The sequence below is a fragment of the Bos indicus genome, chromosome 6 (genome assembly GCF_029378745.1).
Source record: "Bos indicus isolate NIAB-ARS_2022 breed Sahiwal x Tharparkar chromosome 6, NIAB-ARS_B.indTharparkar_mat_pri_1.0, whole genome shotgun sequence".
NCBI classification, from domain to species: Eukaryota; Metazoa; Chordata; class Mammalia; order Artiodactyla; family Bovidae; genus Bos; species Bos indicus.
In genome coordinates, this window is record NC_091765.1 from 115,020,725 (window position 1) to 115,043,614 (window position 22,890).

Genomic DNA, 22,890 nt, shown 5'->3' on the forward strand with positions numbered 1-22,890 from the left:
GAGGGGGTGTGTCGGCAGCCACAGCTGGAGGTCACGGGCAGAGGGGACGGTGCGGGACAGGCCTACCCGCCACTCCCCGGGCCCTGGGGATGCAGCGTTTCAGCTCATCTGTTCCTCCTGCAGGAGGGAAATAAATGCACACGTGTGGACACATCCCCACAGATATGCGTACACATACGCATGCATACTCACATAAGTACACACAGACACACCCAAACACACACACACCTACACACCTGTATGTGTCCACATGTACACGCTCATGTGAATACACGTGCACTCACACATGTACCTACACACCCACACTTGTGCACATATTCACATGTATGTACACACACAAGCATGTGTTCGTGCGTGTCTTTCCTGCTTGCCTGCTGACACGTGTTATAAGCGTTTTCTCACCAACGTTAGGTTTACACTACTGGGTTTCTCTTCCTTTGCTGTTGTTGTCCAGTCGCTGTCGTGTCTGACTCTGTGACCCCACGGACTGCAGCACGCCAGGCTTCCCTTCCTTCACTATCACCCTGAGTTTGCACAAACCCACGTCCATCGAGTCGGTGATGCCATCCAACCATCTCATCTTCTGTCGTCCCCTTCTCCTCCTGCCCTCAATCTTTCCAGCATCAGTGTCTTTTCCAATGAGTCGGCTCTTCACATCAAGTGGCCAAAGTATTGGAGTTCCAGCTTCATCATCAGTCCTTCCAATGAATAGTCAGGGTTGATTTCCTTTAGGATTGACTAGTTTGATCTCCTTGCTGTCCAAAGGACTCTCAAGAGTTTTCGCCAGCACCACAATTCAAAAGCGTTAATTCTTTGGCGCTCAGCCTTCTTTATGGTCCAGCTCTCACATCCGTACATGACCACTGGGAAAACTATCACTTTGCCTAGATCGATCTTTGTCGGCAAACTAATGTCTCTGCTTTTTAATATGCTGTCTAGGTTGCCATTGCTTTTCTTTCAAGGAGCGAGCGTCTTTTAATTTCATGGCTGCAGTCACCATCTGCAGTGATTTTGGAGCCCAAGAAAATAAAGTCTGTCACTGTTTCCACTTTTTCCTATTCTATTTGCCACGAAGTATTTGGACTGGAGGCTATGATCTTCGTTTTTTGAATGTTGAGTTCTAAGCCAGTTTTTTCACTCTCCTCTTTCACCCTCATCAAGAGGCTCTTCAGTTCCTCTTCACTTTCTGCCATTAGAATGGTACTATCTGCATACTGAGGTTGCTGATATTTCCGGCCATCTTGATTCCAGCTTGTGAGTCCCCCAGCCCAGCGTTTCGCGTGACGCACTCCGCATACAAGTCAAATGAGAACTGAGGCCTCGGCGGATCAGCCCTCAGCCAGCCTGGCCCACGGTTTCTTCCCTGCTTAGGGAGCTGCGTGGGGAGCCTCGTTTGCTGCGGTGGGGTCCTCTCCGCCGGACGCTGCACAGTTGGCAGCATTTCACACTCCCCTGTCTTTACGCAGCGCTTTCTCTCACTTGGTCTCCGTGGCAGCCGGGCGGGCAGTCAGACTCAGCCCGTTTCCAGGAGGTGGGAACTGGGGCGCAGGGGAGCACCGGTGGCAGGTGAGGGGGTGCAAGCCCAGCTCTGCCGCCCAGCCCCGGGGCGAGCCTGCGGCAGCGGGGGGCACACCCCCTACTCCCAGAGAGTGGGCAGCAGGGGGAGGCCGCCTCTTAGCAGGGGTGGAGCCTGCAGGGGCAGGGGGTGCATCCTGGAAGACACGGCTTCTTGGCTGACACCCCCCGCCCCGGGCCGGACTGTGTCCCCGCTCAGCGCTGGTGTCAGGGTTGTTACTGTCCTACAGCTGCCCCCCGACTTGGCCCCAACCCAGAGGGCGCTGGTCCCAGGGTCATGCCGGCCTTCTCTCTGACTTTTCAGACACGTCAGAAGAAGCTGAGACGCAGCAGCAGCAGGAGGAACAAGGTACGTCCTTCCCACATGGCCTGGGAGCCCTTGGGGCGTGGGGCTGGGCCTCGGGGTGGCGCGGGCCACGGACCTCACTCCTCTATGGGGAAGGGCTGGTGACATGCAGTCTGGCCTTGGGGGGAGGTTGGGTGAAGCGGAGGTGAGGCTCCCCCCATCACTGTGCCCACCGCCCTGCACTGCCCCCAGTGTAGATGGGGTGACCTCTCCACTGCCCGGCCCATAGCCTGGCCTCCTTCACTGTCCCCAGCAAAGAAGCACATCCCCGCCATTGCCCGAAAGTGAAAAAGTCATTCAGTCACGTCCGGCTCTTTGCGATCCCATGGACTATACAGTCCATGGGATTCTCCAGGCCAGATTACTGGAGTGGGGAACCTTTCCCTTCTCCAGGGGATCTTCTGAACCCAGGGATTGAACCCAGGCCTCCCGCACTGCAGGCGGATTCTGAGCCATAAGGGGTGAGCTTAGGCCTGACTCTGGGTTTCTTTCTTTCTCTCTTTTTCTGGCTGCACCAGGTTTTAGGTGCAGCTTGCAAACTCTTAGTTGGGGCTTGTGGGAGCTCGTTCCCTGACCAGGGAGCAAACCCAGGCCCCCTGTGTTTGGAATGCCGAGACTTAGCCACTGGACCACCAGGAAGTCCCTGGGTTTCTTTCATTTAACCCAGAGCAGCTGACTTTCCCCGTGAGCTGCTTGGAGGGGTGCAGGGGGTGGAGAGGGCGCTACCTTGGACCTTACGTTGGAAAAGTCCCTGGAGGACGTGCTCTTTCCCACGCCTGCAGCTCCGCCACAGCAGACGGTCTGCTTCAGGGACAGCCTGGGGACGCACAAGCCGAGGACCCTTTGAGATTTCCTGGGAATGGGATCCATCCACACACAAACACGGAAGGGCCCCTTGGAGGGGGGCTGGAAGCAGCCCCTGGGTCCCAGGGCTATCCCGGGGCCCTCCCCGCTCCCCAGATTTCTGCAGGCTGCCTTGGGGAGGACCTCAGCTGTCAGGGGCAGGGTAACAGGGATAATGCAGGAAGACCCCCCCGGGCAGACCACACCCCTCCAACAGACGCGGGCGTTTCTTAGCCAATCAAGTACACGGTCGAGTTGTACATTTGCTGCTCAACCGTATTTGTTTGTTTTTTTTTTTCTAATTCCTAGCCTTTACCAACTAATAGCTTTGAACACACTTTACAACTGAACTTGAAACAGAAGAGTCTTTACCTCCTGCTTCTTTCCTTCTAAATTCCCCTTCAAAGCCCATGTTTTCCCAACAGGAAACGTAGCTTGTTTGCTCCTCAAGGCTGGACATGCCTCCAGGTGCTGAGTCCATCCAAGGCCAACAGGCCCTCGGCGGGCAGGGCAGGCGTGGGCAGCTCCTGTCCCCAGACTCTTCAGCCCTTGTTTTAACCCTTTAGTAACCTGATTCCCAAACCAGCCCAGACGAGCAGGACCCCGGGGTTCCCATCAGAGGGGCCCCCGTGCTAGGGCCGCGCAGGTGGATGCTGACTCCACTGTCAGTTCTGAGGGCACTTTGGAGCTCACGCTGGTCAGTAGCTCTGGTTGGCTACAGCTTGATGTCTTGGGTTCCGGCACGTGGCCGAGAGGAGAGGACTACGGTGAGGCATGTTAGTTGGTAGAAGCTTGGCTAACCTCCTCCATGTCCTCCCGGAAAGTCACCCCTAGAGCCCTGCAGTGTGCCCAGCAGCCCACGGCAACCTCAGATGCCCAGGGAAGCCTTATGGGGGAGGCAACAGGGACGCTGCAGCCAGGAGAGAGACGCCCCCGCCCTGCCTGGACTCAGATCCCACTCTCACCCATCCGGGCATTTTGGTCATTTGCAGAAATGTCCCCACCTTGCCTGAACCCAGAGCCACAGGAGATCCTGCAGACTGTGAAGAATGTTCTAAAACAATGCAAGTCCTGCCGGGGCTGCCCCGAGGAACCAGGGTCCCCCGGTGTCCACAGGGCATCCAGTGGTGCAAGCCTGCCAGACACCGAGGAGCCCTTCTTCTGCCTGGACACAGGAGATGACTGGGCCGACCCAGAGGCCCTGGGCTCGCAGCTGCTGTTCCTGGACTCACCGGGATTCCAGGCTGGTTTCCAGGGCCTGTACGACCTCTCCCCACCCACGCTGAGCAGCGTGTTCGGCGGCTTCACCGACGAGGAGGAGCTGGTCAGGCGGCTGGCTGAGGCCCGTGGGGTGGCCAAAAAAGCTGGGCTGCCCATGGCCCTGGCCAGGCTCTGCTTCCTGCTGGGACGGCTGTGTGTGCGGCAGCTGAAGCTGTCCCAGGCCCGCGTGTACTTCGAGGAAGCCCTGGGGGTGCTCGGGGGCCGCTTCGGGGACCTGGTCCTGGTGGCGGCTGTGTACACCAGCCTGGCCTCAGTCCACCTGCGGCAGAAGAACAAGGAGAAGTGCGCACAGGTGGTGCCCAAGGCCTTGGCCCTGCTCCTGGGGACGCCCGGCCACGTCGGCAGCTCCGAGGCTGATTCCAGCCTCCTGACCCTGGCCCTGCGGAGGGCCATCAGCAGCCGCAGCCCGCAGGCCGAGGCCCGGGCCTGTTTCTTGCTGGCCAAGCACCACGCCCGCCTCAAGCAGCCGGAGGAGGCCATGCCCTTCCTGGAGAGGCTGCTGCTGCTGCTCCCCGAGGCAGCGGGGACCCCGGGCACCTCCTGGCCCATGGACTGCTACCTGCTGCTGGCAAGCATCTACAGCCAAAGGTGCTTGCCGCACCTGGCGCTGAGCTGCATCAGGGTGGCCTCGCTGCGGGCACAGGGCTCACTGGGCAGCGCGCTCCGGAGCGCGGCCCTGGTCCTGCAGAACAGCCCGCGGCTCCCCCTCCTGCCTGCCCAGCTTGCTCACTACCTCCGGCGGGCACTGGCCACCCTGGCCTCTGGGTCCGGGCAGGCCCTACATGGCCCTGTCTACGCCAGCCTGGCCCAGCTGTACAGCCAGCATGGGTGGCAGGGCAGGGCCATCGCCTTCATGGCTCAGGCCGTGGAGACAGATGCCCGGCTGGGCGGCTGCACCGTCGTGGACCGCCTGGTGGCCCTGGCCTGGCTGCATGTCCTTCACAGGCAGAGCCCGGCAGCCCTGGGCATCCTGGAGTCCCTCCTGGAGGCCGCGGTGGCCACCCCAGACCAAGAGGGTCTGATCACCAACATGATGGCCATTGCACTGAAAAGAACCGGCAGGACCCGGCGGGCGGCCGAGAGCTACTACCGCGCCCTGAGGGTGGCCCGGCGCCTGAGCCGCCCGCAGAACGAGGCGGTGGTCCTGGCCAACTTCGGGGCCCTGTGTCTGCAGGCCGGCGCTGGCGGGCTGGCCCAGCACTACCTCCTGGAGGCCGTGAAGCTCTTCTCGCGGCTGCCCAGCAGGGAGGGCAGCCCGGACTTCACCCGGGTGCTGCTGCGGCTGGGGGACCTGTGCACCCGCAGGGCGCTCGCCCGGCAGGCCAAGTGCTACTACGAGTGGGCCTTCCTGGTTGCTGTGGAGATGGACCATTGGGAGAGTGAGTGTTGGGCAGGGGGCTGCCTGGGGAGCAAGGGCTCTTTGCACTTCTGTTCAGAGCGTCCTGGGGGGTGCAAATCGGAGGCAAGCGGTCGCTTCTCCACCGAGAATGCCGAGTGTTGGGAACCAGCGGGTGCTTTGAGGTGCCCCGTGCTGGGCCAGATGTCACCATGGCAACCAGCTCATCCCGGGTTGCCTGGGACCATCCTGCTTTCTGCACTGAAAGTCCCGAGGCCGGGAATCCTGGCAGTCTCGGGCAGACAGGCAGTGGGTGACCCCGGACACAGCCCAGGCCAGGCATGGGGGCAGCCAAGCCAAAGCGGCCATGTGGGCTTCGCATACCGGGTGCTCTGCTGGCGCTGTATCCTTAGCATCTCCCAACAGCCGGGCACACCAGGCACCTCCCCAGGCCCAGAGCGTGCGGGGAAGCTGCTGCGAGTGGCAGGCGATGGGCGGGGCTCCACCAGCAAACACGCCCAGGTGGTCCTCACTGGGGGCTGGCGGCCAAGCCACAGGACACAGATGCTCAGGTCACGAGAGCCCCAGAAGCAGGCACTCAGCTTGATGGTGGGGCGGCTCCAGGCCCTAGCTGGTAGGGGGCCGGCTGTTTAGTCTGGGACCCAAGGGAAGAGAAGAATTTAGCCAAGTACCGGAGGGGGCCTGGCAGGAGGCGCAGCAGCCTGTGCAAAGGCCCTGGGGTGAGCGACTGGGCCCTGCGGGGTGGTGCCAAGTTCGGAGTGGCTCAGGTGATGAAGGTGAGAGCCTCAGGTGGGAAGCTAGGCAGGGGCCCCAGACCTCAGGCTGTGGTTTGGCATTTTCCTGAGAGCACTGGGGTGCTACTGAGGGATGTAGTTTCTGCTCAGTGAGGCTGGAAGGGGGATCCCCTGGACCTCCAGGAGGGGCCAGGAGCTGGGTCCCCCAACCTGCCCTGCAGCCTTGGGCAGGTGCGGGCCATGGTCACCAAGGGCACTTGGCCCCCCGCTGGCCTCTCAGAAAACTTCTGTGACCCCCACGCCCCCAGCCCAGGCACTAGGGGATTCAGACTTGGGAGTGCAAAGCTGGGGGACCCAGGAGGTCCTCCGGGGGTCAGGGGGTCTGCCCCTCCGCCATATGGAGCAGGGAGGGGACTGAGGGCAGTGCTGACCCCGGGTCACCCAGTCCTTGCGCTGGTTCCGTTTTCAGTGCGTTTCACTGGTTTGTGTCTTTCTCAGTTTGTCCCTTTCATCGAGGTCGGCTCATTTGTTGGTGTACGGTCGCTCACAGCTTCCCCTTTTTTTCCGTGAGATCCGTGGTGATGTCCCATGTATCCCTCCTGATTTTAGTCCTCTCCGGCTACCTCCTTTCTTTGCTTGGTCAGTCTGGCTAAAATTTTGTCACTTTTGTTAACCTTTTCAAAGAACTGTCATTGGTTTCACTGTTGTCTATGTTTCCATTCTCTACTTTACTATTTTATCGTCTCCTCTTGAACTTTGATTTTCCTTTCGTTTGCTTGCCTTGGGTCGAGTTAACTTTTTCTAGTTTCTTAAGGGTGAACTTTAGGTTTTTTATTTGAAATTTTTATTCGTTTTTGGTTGTTTATCTTCTAAAATACTTAGCTATTTGATTGAGCCGGTCTTGGTTGCAGCATACAAAATCTTAGTTGGAGCGTGCAGGCTTTAGATCCCTGACCAAGGATTGAACCCAGGTCCCCTGCATTGGGAGTGCAGAAGCTTAACCACTGGACCACCAAGGAAGTCCCCAGTTTCCCTCTTTGACCCACTGGTGATTTGGTGGTGATGCTAAGTCGTGTCTGACTCTTGCGACCAACCCCATGGACTGTAGCCTGCCAGGCTCCTCTGTCCATGGGATTCTCCAGGCAAGAATACCGGAGTGGGTTGCCATTTCCTTCTCCAGGGGATCCTTCCGACCCAGGAATCAAACCCGGGTCTCTGCGTTGCAGGCAGATTCTTTACCGACTGAGCAACAAGGGAAGCCCAGTGATTTAGGAATGTGCTATTCATTTCTACAGATACGTGAATATTCCAAACTCCTTTGTGTTACTGATTTCTTACTTCATTCATTGCTCCTGGAAGATATGCCTCGTATGCTTTTGACCCTTTTATGCTTACTGAAGATGGTTCTGAGAGGCAGCCTCTAGTCTGTCCTGGAGAATGTCCCATGGGCACGTGGAGGATGTTGTGTTCTGCTGTCGTTGGGGGTGTGCTCTGCGCTCTGTTAGGTCTGGTTGGTTTGTGGTGTCATCAGGTCTTCTCTTGGCTTGTTCACTGCCGGGTCATTTTCAGTAGTGTAAGTTCCCAGTTGTTTCCATTCCTCTGGCTTTAGAACAGGCGAGTAAGGCTGTGGGCTTGGAGCCCGGCTTCACGGAGGAGCATCGACTGTGGAATGCAGGAGCCGGATTTGAATCCCGTCTCCACCGCATGTCTTTTGCTCCAGCTTTGGACTCAGCTTACCTGTCTGCCTTGTCGGGGCTGCAAAGAGTCGGACACGACTGAGCAGCTGAGCATGCTCGCATGCAGCCCCTGTCTGTCTGGGAGGAGCTTTGTGAAGCAGAAACATGTCCTGGTCCATCAGGGGAGCCCAGTCGGGACCACCCAGCCTGGGAGTTCTCCAGTGACCAGCACTGTCCCTCGAGCACCTGTGACGTGCCCTGCCTGGCCCCGTCACGGCTGCTGGCCGGCTGTGTGACCTCGAGCCGGACACCCAGCCTGTCCCCACATGGAGCGACCCCAGCTCACAGAGGCGGGCACGCCGCAGGGGCCGCAGCCCCTCGAAGGCCGCTGCAGAGCCTGACAGGGCCTCTCCCTCCGTCTCCCACCAGGCCAGCTGCTCGCCGTCCAGCGGCTCTGCCACTTCTACAGCGCGGTTGTGCCCAACGAGGCCCGCTGCGTCGTCTACCACGAGTTCCAGCTCTCGCTGGCCCGCAGAGTGAACGACAAGGTGCTGGAGGGGCAGCTCCTGGAGACCATTAGCCAGCTCTACCTGTCCCTGGGCACCGAGCGGTGAGGGCCGGCCCCGGGCGGGAGGGTGCGGACGCCGTCCCAGGACAGCCCTCTGTCCTTGTGGCGGCGGGCGCCGAGCCAGCAAGCTCTGTCTTGTCCCCAAGGGCGGGGGTGAAGCATGTGTTTCTGAGTCATCCTCCCTGCCGTGGTAGCTTCTGGAAGCTGGCCCCAGCCTGCCCTGAGTGTTCTCCCGCTGGCCCAGCGTTAGGCCACGTAGTCTGGTCTCGTTTGTCCCCTCACGTGTGAGGACAGGGACCGTGTGTGCCTGGAGGGTCCTAGTCCACAGGAGACAGTGACTGCCCCGCTTCCTTCCCCGGAGCAGGGTTTTGGGGTCACCTGTGAAGCCCACCCAGAGCGTCCTGACCGGGGGTGGGGAACAGATGGCTGGACCACACAGCTCACAGGCTGGTGGAGTCCCATAACACCCCATCCAGCGTGGGGGCTCCTTGAGAGCAGAGAAGGGGCTGGATTCCCTGGGACTCAGGAGGGACGCCTCTTACCCTGGGGCTTCAGCAGGACCAATGGGCCCACAACCTTGGCCAAGGCTCCTCCAAGTGGGGTCCCGGAGTCAGCAGGTCCCCCTCACCTGGGTGCTGGTTGGAGATGTGCATTGCTAGGCTTCCCAGGGGGCTCAGCGGTAAAGAACCCGCTTCCCAGTGCAGGAGATGCAAGAGACGCAGGTTTGATCCCTGGGTCAGGAAGATCCCCTGGAGAAGGGCATGGCAACCCACTCCGATATTCTTGCCTGGAGAATTCCGTGGACAGAGGAGCCTGGAGGGCTACAGTCCACAGGTTTACAAAAAGCGGGACACGACTGAGCACACACGCGTGGCAGGCCTCAGCCTGGACCTCCTGAGCCAGCAGCTCCGAGAGCCAGGCCCTGCCATCTGTGTCTAACCAGCCCCCTGGGTGGTTCTGATGCTCCATCCGTGTCAGAACCCCTGGCCTGGATGGGCTCTACATTTCTGCCCAGGGGCCATGATCCCTGCTGTGTCTGGAGGTGACGTGGGCCTGTGTGTGTGGAGGTGGGGCAGAGACGAATCGCTCACTCCTTAAGGCCCCACGGCCACCTGCTTCCCTCCCGAAGACCTCCTCACCTTTGCTGGACGAGGGCCGTGTGTTGCCCTGGTCTCAGTCAGCCTGGACACGCAGGCTCTGGCCCCCTGATGCCCCAGGTCCAGGGTGGCCAGACGGGCCCCCAGGAAGAGCCCGGTCCCCTCCACGCAGGGGGGCGGCCGGCCCGGGAGGCCGGCTCTGAGCACCCACCTCTATCTAACCCCAGAGCCTACAGGTCCGCCCTGGAGTACACCAAGCGCAGCCTGGGGGTTTTCATCGACCTGCTGAAGAAGGACAAGGAGGCGCACGCCTGGCTGCAGGCGGGGAAGATCTACTACGTGCTACGGCAGAGCGAGCTGGTGGACCTGTACATCCAGGCGGCGCAGAACGCCGCCCTGTACACGGGGGACCCCGGCCTGGGGCTGCAGCTCTTCGAGGAGGCTGGAGACATCTTCTTCAACGGGACCTGGGATCGCGAGAAAGCGGTGTCATTCTACCGGGTGAGCGCCGCCGCGCCCCGTGGGTCCAGGCGAGTGGGCTTCAGGGGCGACCCTCCTGGGGCGCAGGACCTCCCCACCTCGTACACAGGCTTAGCTTCCGGGTGGCTTGGTCAGGGACCGTCCCAACCCCCAGCCCCAGCCTGGGCGGGACAGAGCCACACAGCCCTGTGAGGCAGGGCCTGCCCGCATTCTACAGAGCAGGAAAGCAGCTCAGAGAGGCGCAGGGGCAGGTCCAAGGGCACACAGCGCAGCAGATGCAGGGCCGCCGGACCCGGGCTCACGTCTGCACGTGCCTCCTGGGGAGGGAGGCGTCTCCGCCTCTGTCTGACCAGCTCGCATGAGGCTGGGCCCCAGGGTACAGATCAAAGCAGCCTCTTTGGTGCCCAGGGCATGTTGGACCCTCTGGCCAGGCCCCCTGCACCCAGGAGGAGCAAGGCTGGTCTAAGGGCGTGCAGTGTAGCCTGACGGGCAAGGCTCACACCCCTTGCTCACGCCCCAGGGCCCCGGGTCTGGCACACTGCTGCGGGCTGATGGTGTGGGGTGGAGGCGAGGGTTTCCCAGGTGGCGTTAGTGGTACCGCACCCGCCTCCCAGTGCCAGTGCAGGAGACGTAGGAGACGCGGGTTCACTCCCTGGGCCAGGATGATCCCCTGGAGGAGGGCATGGCAACCCACTCCAGTATTCTCGCCTGGAGAATCCCATGGACAGAGGAGCCTGGCGGGCTACAGTCCAGGGAGTCACAAAAGAGTCAGACATGCCTGAAGCAACCTAGCACGCGAGGCTCCAGGGGGTTCATGGGGGCAGAACTGGGGGCCCTCAGGACGGCACGGGCCTGGCTGCCTGTTGTGGGAGGAGGAGGCCTGACCTGCCTCTGTCCCCTCAGGACCGGGCACTGCCCCTGGCGGTGTCCACGGGGAGCCGGGAGGCCGAGCTGCGGCTGTGCAACAAGCTGTCCGCGCTGCTGGCTGAGACGGAGGCGCCCCAGGAGGGCCTGGAGTTCGCCCACATGGCCCTGGCACTCAGCCTCACCCTGGGTGAGCCCCACACCCCGCCCCGAGGGCCCCCCACCCCTGAGGTCTGGGCAGGGCCTGAGTTCCCCGGGGCCGCAGGCTCCTCTCCCCCGCCCCGGGCCAGGCTGCTGAGAACCTGTCCCGCCCCGCCTGAGCATCGTCAGCTCTGTGCCCCCGCCCTGCCCCTACCTTGCTGGCCAGGGGGCTGGCCGGGGCGCCCTGCACCACGGACATTCAGGGACCCGCCAGGCAGGGCCGCCCGGTGCCTTTCTGCCCGCTGTGCCCTCCAGGCCTCCCCTCCTCGCTGGCCCCGGGCCCCACTGCTCTCTGCCGGCCAAAACCCGTCCTCCTCTCCGGGGGCCTGTCCCTCCATGCCCGGCTCTTCTAGGCCGTCTGTTTTCCCCGAGGCAAGGAGCCCGACAGGGCCGAGCACACAGTAGGTGGGCCCCTGGGGGGCCTTCACCTGCAGAGCTCACCCTGGAAGGGGGAGGATTTTGCAGGCAGCGTCATCTGGTGACTTCCCACCAAGGATGGGGTGGAGGGCGGCTGAGGATACAGCAGGGAGGCCCAAGGTCGTGTCTGCCGGGGCACAAACTGCAGGGCTTCTGCGTTCTCCCGGTCAGAACAGTAAGCAAAGCTCCCTGTCCAGGGGACTCTGTGCAGGCCTGGGCTGGGGGGTGTCCTGCTCCACGACTTTGCCACATCCCCGAGGTGCCAGGAGAGCGGGCATCAAGAGGTGCCCCTTAAAGACGGGAAAAGGAGGGCATGGCAGCCCACTCCAGTCTCCCTGCCTGGAGGATCCCGTGGACAGAGGAGCCTGGTGGGCTGCAGTCCCTGGGGCCGCAGAGTCGGACCCAACTGAAGCAACTTAGCACGAATGGGACGTCGGTCTGGGGGTGGGAGGGGACTGGCCGGGGCTGTGAGACGGCATCCGCCCCCTCGGCATCCCCAGGGGACCAGCTGAACCAGCGGGTGGCCTGCCACCGGCTGGCCGCCCTGCACCACCGGCTGGGCCACGGCGAGCTGGCCGAGCACTTCTACCTCAAGGCGCTGTCGCTCTGCACCTCACCGCTGGAGTTCGACGAGGAGACCCTGTACTATGTGAAGGTGTACCTGGCACTTGGCAACATCATCTTCTACGACCTCAAGGTTGAGAGGGGTGCGGGCAGGGCTGGGTGTGGGGCGTGGGGGCCGTAGCCCGGCTCTTGGTGCGAGGGAGGCATCGCGGTCCTTTTCCTCGAGTCCTGGGGGTCTCCCCAGAGCTCTGGGCCCCGCTGTGAGCTGCTGGCGAGGACAGTGGACACCGTCCTTGCTTCCAGGCGGGTCAGGCCTTGCCCTCAAGAGCTCAGGGTCGGTGGGGGAAGCTGCCACTGGGTAAAGGGCAAAATGAGTGTAGTTGGGTGGCAGGCGGCTTCTGGATGGGGTGACTGCAAGGCTGGGTCTTGACTGTCCACCAGGAGTGAGCCACAAAAAATGTAGGAGGTGGATAAAGACCTTCCTAGGGTGGGGGAAAGTGAAAGTGAGAACGTGAAATAACAGTCCTTTCCAGTTCTTTGGGATCCCCTGAACTACTCCAGGCCAGAATACTGGAGTGGGTGTCTTTCCCTTCACCAGGGGATCTTCCCAATCCAGGGATCAAGCCCGGGTCTCCGCGTGGCAGGCGGCTTCTTCACCAGCTGAGCCACAGGGGAAATGGCTCCATTATTCCCAGAGACCATGTTGCAAGGTGGGCTTCCCGGGTGGCGCTAGCGGGAAAGAACCGCCTGCCAGTGCAGGAGACAATAGGAGATTCGGGTTCGATCCCTGGGTCGGGAAGATCCCCTGGAGGAGGGCATGGCAACCCACTCCGGTATTCTTGCCTGGAGGATCCTCACGGACAGAGCCGCCTGGCGGGCTGGCAGCCCACGGGGTTGCAACTAACACTTTCATTTTCAGGGTGCAAGGCACAGCCCACACCCTGACACCTCCTCCAGGAAGGCTGCCAGTCTGTGGAAAGGAAAGGAGGCTTCCCTTTCCTCCTTCCTGGAATCCTCATATCACCTGGATTGGGGGAGAGGGAGTGTCCTCTTTATCATCTCACTGCACAGAGAGGGAAACCGGGGCTGGGGTGGGGCGTGACTTGCCCCAGGATTTACAGCAGGAACACCCAGCACCCTGGCTGAGCCCCTGCCCTGTTGGAGCTGCAGTGGTGGGAGCTGGGGCCACTTTTCCATTCGTCTGTGAATCCTGCGGTGGATGAGACAAGGGCCTGGGGATGTCTCCTTATTGCCCCTTCCCCCCTCCCCATACAGGCAGACATCACCCCTACTCTGGGTCTAGCCCTGCCTCTGCATGGCATCCCTGATCTGTGTGGGTTGAGAAGTGAGGGTGTCCCAGCCCAGGGCTGAGTTCTCCCCGTCCCCCTCCCCAACTAGCGGCAGCTAGGAGCTGGAGCGGCCCTGGAAGACCCCCTACTGCCCACGGGTAACCCCAGCCCCCTGACTAGGCGGGCCTGACTGTGCACTGGCGCCACCTGCTGGCCATAAGTCATCCCTACAGCCACTGCTATGTCCAGTGCTGGGGGATTCCGTGGGCAGTGGGGACCCCTGCAGCTGAGCCCTCCCCCCGAGACCCAGGCCCCGAGCTGCTCAGGATTTGTGTGGTTCGCTCTTCAACTGCTTTGCTGAAGCAGGAGCTGGTGCCCCCACAGGGCAGGGAGGGGACTAGGCTAGGCATGGGCAGCTGATTAGGGCAGAATGAGGGGCAGTGGGCTGGGGCTTCAGTGATGGGGACCCTGCGGCCCTGTGCAGAAAGGGGGGCCTGGGGGCTCTGCCCTGGAGGTGGGGGCTGCTGGGGCATCTTCACCGACCGACTGTCTAGCCTGTGCGTTGTGTCATAGCAGAAGGAGCAAGACTTGGACGAGGAAAGACGTGGGTGTGAATCCTGGACCTGCCACCCACTAGCTTCTACACACATGTGCACACGTGCACAGGAATACACACGCCGCCCCCTCTGCCACCCACTCTGGCCAGTTCCTTCCATTTAGTTGGGATGCCGCCTCCTCCAGGAAGCCCTCCGCTCCCACCCCAGGCTGAATGAGGTGCTTCCCAGGCTCCCACAAGCTGCCAAGCTTCCCTGTGCTTCAGGCCAGTCGCACCTGGTGGGTGCTGTTGCCCAGAGTCAGCTGTGTTTGGCTCCCTGCCCTCTCCCCGCAGCGTGCACACACACACACACACACACACACACACACACACAGGGTCCCCCTGCCTGGCCAGGGGACAGTGACTGCTCCACATGCCTGCTTCCGTTGTCCTCTGGGTCCTTGCTCTGTGTGAGGGTCAGTGACGAACCAAGGCTGGCGACTTTGTCCTCTGTCCTGGGGAGCCCCTGTGAGCAGGAGGGGACGGGCAGGCTTGGGCTTAGTGCTGGCCCTCGGGGGACCTCCAGGGGAGACGTGGAGACTGGGGTGGGAGGCAGAGTTGGCAGGGGTGAGGGGACGTGGGACACCCCAGCCTGGGGACGGTGCGTCCAGGGCAAAGATGCGTCTGAACTGGGAGCCCATGTCCTGCGGGGGTGGAGGGGGGGGGGTCACGCCCCCTCAGGGTGGCGGGATATTCTGAGAGGTGACGCCTGTGAGCCGCTTTGCACCGGGCCTGGTGCAAAAGGCTGGGCATGTTGGCATTAGCGTGGATCTGGGCTGCAGGGGTCAAGCCAGGCCACCCTGGGCCACATGGCCCTGCAGGGACCTCTCAGACCCCAGCCTCCCAGACCTCACTCAGCTCAGCCCAAGGGGAAGCCATGGATTATCTTCCAGAGGCCCCAGGGGTGATCAGGAAAGAGGCTTCCAGGAGGAGGGGACCAGGTCCTACAAGGTCCGAGGCCCCGGCTCCAGGGTCAAGGCGGGGAGCAGGGACCAGGGGTCCCAGGGCCACCGGGACAGCAGTCCAGGCCCCCGTAGATGGCCAGTTGGTTTCAGGCAGCCCTGGGCGGAACAGGGGGCTCCTCCCTGGGAGAAACACGCAGGGCCCGTCCAGAGGCGCCAAAGCTGGCCCGTCTGGGGCGAGCAAGTGTCCTGCCCGCCTGGAGCGCTGTTGCAGGCCAGCCCTGGAGCTGCCCTGGCCTGGGGGCCTAGCCCAGGGAGAAGCTCCCCCGAGGTCCCCTTCCCTGGTGCGGTGCTGTCCCCTCGGTTGACTCGCCATCTGCCTCCAGGACCCGCTGGACGCGGCCGGGTACTACCAGCTGGCGCTGGCGGCGGCCATGGGCCTGGGCAGCAAGCGGGCCCAGATGAAGCTGTGCGCGCGCCTGGCCTCCATCTACCACCACTCCCTGCTCGACCGCGAGACGTCCCTGTTCTTCTACCAGAAGGCGCGGACCTTCGCCACGGAGCTCAGCGTCCGCCGGGGCCGCCTGGCCCCCGGGCCCCTGTCCTGAGCCCAGTGCTTGCAGGCACGGCCCCCGGCTGGCCCAGGGTCTCAGGGGCTGGCTTCCTGGGAAAGGGACGCATGCGGTCAAGGGGAAAGCAGCAATAAATGTGTTTTTGTAGAGAGCCCTCTGAAGTCCCCAGGCTCCCCCGTCCCGGGACTGCCTCCTGGGGAGTGTGCGGGGATCAGGCCCCGTCCCCGGGGGGCCGTTCCGCTGCTGCACCCCATCCTCGGGTGTGGGCGGGTAGGACTGGGGGTCCAGCCGTCCCAGGCCAGGTCCCCCCAGCCGGTCAGCTGCGGGTCGTGGGGTTACCTGGGCACCTTCTCCCTCCCCTATACCCTCACCGAGTGTCCAGCGCTGGGGCCTCTCTGCTTGGAATGCTCGAAGCACACTTCGAGGTCAGGACTGTTTGTCTCCTGATGAACGGCTGAAGAAACGGAGGCACACAGAGGTTAGGTGCGTTGCCCGCAGTCACACAGCAGGTAGGAAGGGGCAGAGAGCCAGAGGCCAGTGCACTCACCCCTGTGCCAGCCTGCCAGCCTGCCTCACATCATGTGCCCCGTTAGGACCTGAGGGCAGGGACCTACCCCAAACATCTCTGCCCCTCGTCTGTCACGGAGACAGGAGAAGGGATTCCAAATATTCCCCCACCTGGGTGTCCTCCGGCCCAGCCTGGCCAGTCCCACCTGCAGCTTCTGGTCAGCCGTCGGGACACACGGTGGCAGGGCCTCCAGCCCAAGTGACAGCCACTGGGTGCTGAGTGTAGTTGAAGGCTTATCTGGACCGCCTACCCCAGCCCTGCCCCCTCTCCCGTCCCTCCCCGTGGCCCGCCGAGGGCTGGGAATTCAGGCAGGGCTGAAACCGGCTCCTGACCCACAGACAGGGTGCTGAGGCTCGGAGCCTGTGGGCAGCCCCACGGCGCCCTTCTGAGATTCTCTTTTGATGACATGAAATGAGCATCGTGCGTGTGCCTGTGTGTGTGCTTAGTCGCTCAGTCATGCCCGACTTTGCAGTCCCGTGGACCTCTCGTAGCCCTCCAGGCTCTTCTGTCCATGGGATTCTCCAGGCAAAAACACTGGAGTGGGCTCCAGGGATCAAACCCAGGCCTTCTGCACTGAAGGCAGATTCTTCACTATCTGAGCTGCCAGGGAAGCCCACACATCACGTAAAACCTACCATTAAAAGTGAATAATTCAGTGGTATATGGTACACCTGCAATGCTGTGAAACCACCACTCTGGCTAGTTCCAACATCTCTGTGTCCCCAAGGAAGCCTCCCAGACCACCGAGCAGTCATGGCCCCTCCCATCCCTCTCCCCAGGACCCTCATTAACAGAAGGAAACAGAGTCAGGAGACCCCTGGTTTGTTTCTGCACCCAGGAGGCGAGCCTGGAAGGCCCAGAGTCAGGGGGAGGCGGGCAGGGGCGCTCCACCATTCTCTGGTCCTGGGGTCCAGACCCCTGAGCCCCAAAGTCCTCTCTCTGCTTAGACATGCCTGTACGGCTACCCCCAACCGCCCAGGCCTCTACCGCCAGGGGACAGCAGAGAACTCTCCAGAAGCGGCAGGTCCCAGCAGCAGGGCCAACAGACTTCCCTGTAACCCTGACCCTGGGCTGCCTTCTCTGAGGGCTGGGTGGGTTCGCACAGCGGGCGGAGGCCGCACTGTAATTGAAAACACGAAGACGTGACGGCCCGTGCTGGAGGCGGCGGGAAGCCCCATCGCGGTGACCCCAGGGTTACAGCGCTCTGAGGTCACGGGCTCGCTGGGCAGCTGCCCGGCCGGGCCTGCAGCCGCGCGGGGTGGGGCCCAGGTCACGCCTGGTCCATCACCTGCCTCGGAACCTGCGGGTCCCTGGCCGTCCAGGAGCAGTTAGGTTTCCGCCACTCCCATCCGGGGTCCCAGCCCCATGACCTAGGCCCCCGGGGGGCTCGGGCAGCCCAGGACCCCTTGCTCTAGGGCGGCAGACCTGGAGGTCCAGGTGAGGCCCAGTCGTCCAACCTGTGGGTTCAAATCCCAGCTTCTCACATACAGGCTGTGGGGCTTCGGGCGAGAAGCTTTACTTCTCAGAGTCCCAGTCTGGTCGCAACTAAGACACAGCTGATGATCGCTGCATCTAGGGTTGACGTGAGGATTTGAGATGCCGAGGGCTCAGCTCAGAGCCGGGGCTAATAGTGTCCTGTTTCCTATTAATGGTGATGATTGCCAAGGGCCGAGCTCCAGCAACCGCAGGCTACAGAACCCGGATCTAGAGACTGAGTCACTCTGATCAAATCGCGCAGCCTCTCAGACCCTCAGTCTCTTCTTCATCTGTAACCAAAACCAAACTCCACACCAGGGTCCTGAGAGTGAAGAGAAGCTGTGTACCAGCATGGAGCAGGCACACACCACAGGGCCGCCAGCTCCCACGCCCGGCCCCCATTGGTGGCCGAGGCATGGAGCAGGCAGGTGGAGGCCAGCGTTTGGCTGCCGTGGGCCCCGGCCGACTGGGCTCCAGTCCTGCTCTGCTGCTGCAGTGGCCAGGGCCCCGGAAAGCAAGGCCCCCACCTCTTTCACCAGGGTGGTGGGTGTGAGACAGGTGTGCATTCGGCACAGGGACATACAGCCCAAGGGCCCTGCCACCCCAGTGTCTCCACTGGGTCCATCCAGGCACCTTCTCACTTGGGTTCACTGTGCACCTGCTGTGTGGGCATCTCCTGTGCAAGCTCAGTGACCCCTGCGGGCCAGGCATGGGCTGAGCCACAAGTGGCCCCTCCTGGAGGAGCCCCTGGGGTCCCTGAAGGCTCTCCCACACACTTTCCCAAACAGAGAAGGAGAGCAACCTGCCCAGGGTCGCACAGCACGCTTCCTGACCGCAAGGCCCGGGGGCTCCCCGCCAGCGTGCTGTCTCCACACCCAGAGGGAAGGCAGAATTCTAAAATAGCCAATATAACCCCCCCTCCTGAGTTAAACTGAGAATGTGATGGGGTTCCCCTCCCTTAGTTAGTTTGGTGGTAGTGGTGGTGGTTTAGCCGCTAAGTCGTTTCCAACTCGCGACCCCATGGACTGTAGCCTGACAGACTCCTCTGTCCATGGGATTCTCCAGGCAAGAGCACTGGGGTATGTTGCCATTTCCTTCTCATTAGTTAGGTTATATATGTGCAAAGGTGAAGGTTTTGCAGATGTAATTAAGGTCTCTAATCGGTTGACTGAGTTTCTCAAACAAGCTGGGCCTGACCTATTCGGGTGAGTCCTTTATAAGTGGGCCCCGCCTTCCCTGCAGAGAGCTGTGTGCTGCAGAAAGGATCTACCAGCTTGAAGAATGCCATGGAGCAAATTTCCTATGGAGGGGGCCACGAGGTGAGGAGCTGACCGGCTCCCAGCTGGCAGCCCTCCAGGGTATGGGGATCTCCCTCCTGCTCCATAAAGAGATGCATTTTGCCAACGACCACATGGCCTGGAAGGGGCTCCTGATTCTCAGATGAGATCACAGCCCAGATTGATGAGATTCTGCTGAGACCCCAAGCAGAGAACTGACCACAGAAACTGTGAGATGAGAAGCAGGCGTGTTTTGAGCCACTGTGCTTGTGATCACTTGTTACAAAACACAGATGACAAATACCGAGGCTGACCCAGGTGTGCCTGCAACCTGGAGCCCCGCCTGAAAGGACCCACATCCAGCAACACGCCAGCTCCCCTCCCCAGAGACCTCCATCCTCACCTGCCCACTGCCCACACTCTCCAGGCTCTACAAGTCCACACATGAGGCCTTGAGGCTCAGCTCCTAACACCAGGAGCTGAGGACAGAGGGAGATAGGGAAGCCTGGGTATCGGGACCCCAGGCTCTCAGCCGCCCTTCTGCAAGGCTGAGGCCCCCGGGCAGCGTAGACTTCAGGGCCTCCCTTGTGGAGCAGAGGGCAGCCTTCCAGGTGGGCCTGGGTCTATGGGGATGCCACAGGGCACGACTCCCCCCCACCCAGGGCAGTCACTTCTGGCTGAAGCAGGGCCCTTGCTCACCCCGGGGCTGTGCTCAACAATTTCACAATTGTTGGGCTGGGTTAGCCCTGAATCCTGGGAAGGGGGAGTGCAGGGTAAGGGTGTCTCCAGGAGACAGGGGCATCCATGCTGGAACACACAGATGGGGTGGGTTCCACGTCTCTGATGGCTCCGGGGAGCCCCACGTGCAGGGTGAGGGGACCTCTCCAGGGATCAGTCGATCTGGGGAGGCTGTGAGGCTGGGGGAGGGCAGGGCTGGGATTCCAGAGGAGGGAGAAACAGCCCTTACAACACTGAACGCTGACGTCTGGGGCTCCGGCAGGCCCGCCCCTTGGAGGGGGGCAGCGGGAGTGGCAGGTCCACTCGCCAGGCCTGGGATGGACCCAGGAGCAGGGCCCCCTGTCCTCCACCCCATGGGGCGGCCCCTGCCCACCTCCTGTGCCCCACATCCCACATCTCGCCTGAGCCAGCTGCTGCCACTCAGACTGGCAGCCTCCTCGAGGCTGGCAGGGAGGGACCCGGTGGAGTGTGATCACGGTCACACACGGCAGGCTTCACTGTCCAGCAAGAGCTGACACGCCCGTTCCTGACACGGCCTGGATCCTGGAGCCAAAGGGGAAGACGGGCGGGCCTGGAAGTCTGCTCCCCTGGATGCGCCCCGTGGGCCCTGCCTGGAACAGGGCGGCTGATGCGGAAGGGCCCCTCCGTGCCTGGATGGGCCCTGGCTGGAAGGAGGCCGGGGCGCCCTGAGCTCAGCTGCCCCACCGCGACCCTCCACCAGCCTCCACGTCTCGCTGGGTCCCCGGCCAACGCCACGGGGCAGAGCAGACGAGACCCCCAGAACCATCTCAGTGGGTGCAGTGGATGCATTCTGCGTCCTGACACCCGACCCGTGATGAGCCCTCTCACAGATGAGGAGCAGACCCCCAACCTGGCGAGGGTCTCCACCATATCCAGCGGAGCCTGAGATGTGGTCCCCGAAGGTCAAGGGTGAGGCCGGGCAGCCCCCACCGCCCCTTCTCGTCAACATTGCAGTGAAGGTCCCAGAAAATGCAGCAAACAAAGGAAAAAGAAAGAGGTTGTTAAAGAAGGAACAAATGGACATTATTCACCGATGACGATGGTGGTTTACACAGAAGACCCCAAGAGAGACTCAGACGGCTTTGGAATTAACAAGAAGCCAAGTCTGCAGGGAAAAGCGTGAGCCGAAGTCCACTCTGTTCCCGCAGACCAGCACCCATGAGCTGGGAAACGCTCTGAAAAGCCATGCGATTCGGAGTCCTTGCCCCGCCAGATTCCATGGTTTGTTATGAATACAAAGTCATTTCATGGATGCACGCGTGTGTGTGCGCACACATGTATGTATGTGTACATGCGTGCATGTATGCGTGTAGTCATGCGTGCGTGTGTGCGTGTGTGTGTGTATTTTCTCAGTCATGTTCAACTCTGCGACCCCATGGACTGTGGCCCACCAGCCACCTCTGTCCATGGGATTTCCCAGGCAAGAACACTGGAGAGGGTTGCCATTTCCTTCTTCAGGGGATCTTCCTGACCCAAGGATCAAACCTACATCTCCTGCACTGGCAGGCAAATTCTTCACCACTGAGCCACCTGGGAAGACCCATTTCATGGAATCAGGACAGGAATAAATAACTATGGAAAAAATCCGAAGCCTAGTGTTGAACTATCCCACGTGTGGACTCGGTAGAAAGCCTGCAGGCCTGCAGGGAGAAGTTGGATGCTGTCGCTGCTACAGAGGGGCACTGAGCTGCCCACCGGTGAAACAGCGTCCTGACCACACAGCCTCCTCATGCCCACTGCCGCCAGATTAAAGACCACAGGACGGAAAGAAGAACTGATGTGCACTTCTAAAGAAGAAAAAAGGGGATTTTCCTGAGCTGGCACGGGGAGAATGTCTCCAGAAAGACACAAATGTCACAAGAGGAAAAGACGGACGCTTGTTTACCATTAAAATTGTAAAGCACTGTGCGTGAAAGACACCGAGAGCCGCTCAGGCGTGTCTGACTCTTTGCAACCCCATGGTCTATGCAGTCCATGGAATTCTCCAGGCCAGAATACTGGAGTGGGTATCCTTTCCCTTCTCCAGGGGGTCTTCCCAACCCAGGGATCAAACCCAGGTCTCCCATGTTACAGGCGGATTCTTTACCAGCTGAGCCACCAGGGAAGCCCACGAATACTGGAGTGGGTAGCCTTTCCCTTCTCCAGCGGATCTTCCCAACCCAGGAATCGAACCTAAGTTATCCTGCATTGCAGGCAGTTTCTTTACCAACTGAGCTGTCAGGGAAGCTCAGGGGAAAAAAGCCACAAGCTTGGAGAAGATGTTTGAAACGTGTGTATCCAAAGCAGTGTGTGTGTATTTAGGAGTATAGGAAGGCTCAAGAATTCATCAGACCTGATTAAGAAGCCTAACATGCTTGTGTGCTTGGCCGCTTCAGTCACGGCCAACTCAGCAACGTCATGGACTGTAGCCCACCAGGCTCCTCTGTCTATGGGATTATCCCAACAAGAATACCGAAGTCGGTTGCCATCTCTTCCTCCAGGGAATCTTCCTGGCCCGAGGATCAAACCCGAGTCTCCTGCAGTTGCCTGCACTGGCAGGCAGATTCTTGACCTCTCGTGCCACCTGGGGAGCTCAAGAAGCCTCACACTGATTAGTAAACAATGAAACCAAAAGCTCTGGCTGGGTTTCAGCAGCACTTGACATTGAATGGGCTTTGTTCTTAATCCCAGAAGGGCTTGGCTTGGACAGGTCAAAGTAAAAGCCAAACGGATGAAACGTTTTATGATTCAGTTCAGTCAGTTCAGTCGCTCAGTCGTGTCCAACCTTTGCGACCCCATGAACCGCAGCACGCCAGGCCTCCCTGTCCATCACCAACTCCCGGAGTTCACCCAAACTCATGTGCATCGAGTCAGTGATGCCACCCAGCCATCTCATCCTCTGTCGTCCCCTTCTCCTCCTGCCCTCAGTCCCTCCCAGCATCAGGGTCTTTTCCAATGAGTCAACTCTTCACATGAGGTGGCCAAAGTACTGGAGTTTCAGCTTTAGCATCATTCCTTCCAAAGAAATCCCAGGGCTGATTAACAGATGGGAAGAGGCGCCGTGATACAGACCTATCAGGGTGCTACGATCCTCACCAAACGCTGGTGAGGATGTGGAGGGGGGCTCTGGCTCGCCGCTGGTGGGAATCCAAAATGGTGCAGCCACGGGGAAGGCAGTTTCTTACGAATCTCAACATCCAGCAGTCAGGCTTCCTTGGTATTTACCCAGAGGAATTGAAAACTTAAACCCACACAAAAACCCACTGATGCATGTTAATAGAAGCTTTATTCATAACTGGCAAAACTTGGAAACAACCAAGGTGTCCTTCAGTCAGTGATGATGGATAGAGAAATAGCTAACATTCAGAGCCTGAAAGAGACGAGCGATCAAGCCTCTGAAAAACATGGGGGGTGGGAACTCAGTCGCGTAGCTCTAAGTGACAGAAGCCACTCTCAAAGGGCCACAGACT

At 60.8% G+C, this 22,890-nt stretch overlaps 1 protein-coding gene across 7 annotated transcripts in view; it reads left to right on the top strand.

Moving 5' to 3' along the window:
- Positions 1–15,512, top strand: part of SH3TC1 (SH3 domain and tetratricopeptide repeats 1) — a 62,192-nt gene extending 46,680 nt beyond the window's left edge. For 4 of the 7 annotated variants that reach the window (XM_070791876.1, XM_070791873.1, XM_070791875.1 and 1 more), the window contains exons 10-16: positions 1,880–1,924; positions 3,757–5,424; positions 8,242–8,422; positions 9,705–9,978; positions 10,861–11,011; positions 11,940–12,136; positions 15,176–15,512. In XM_070791876.1, the coding sequence (XP_070647977.1) occupies positions 1,880–1,924; positions 3,757–5,424; positions 8,242–8,422; positions 9,705–9,978; positions 10,861–11,011; positions 11,940–12,136; positions 15,176–15,397 (2,738 nt within the window). In that variant the 3' untranslated portion in view covers positions 15,398–15,512. Of the gene's footprint in view, positions 1–1,879; positions 1,925–3,756; positions 5,425–8,241; positions 8,423–9,704; positions 9,979–10,860; positions 11,012–11,939; positions 12,137–12,601; positions 12,714–15,175 lie in introns of those variants that run through there. The other 3 variants (XM_070791874.1, XR_011567311.1, XM_070791878.1) reach the window with 3 other exon arrangements.
- Positions 15,513–22,890: the final 7,378 nt, after the last annotated feature.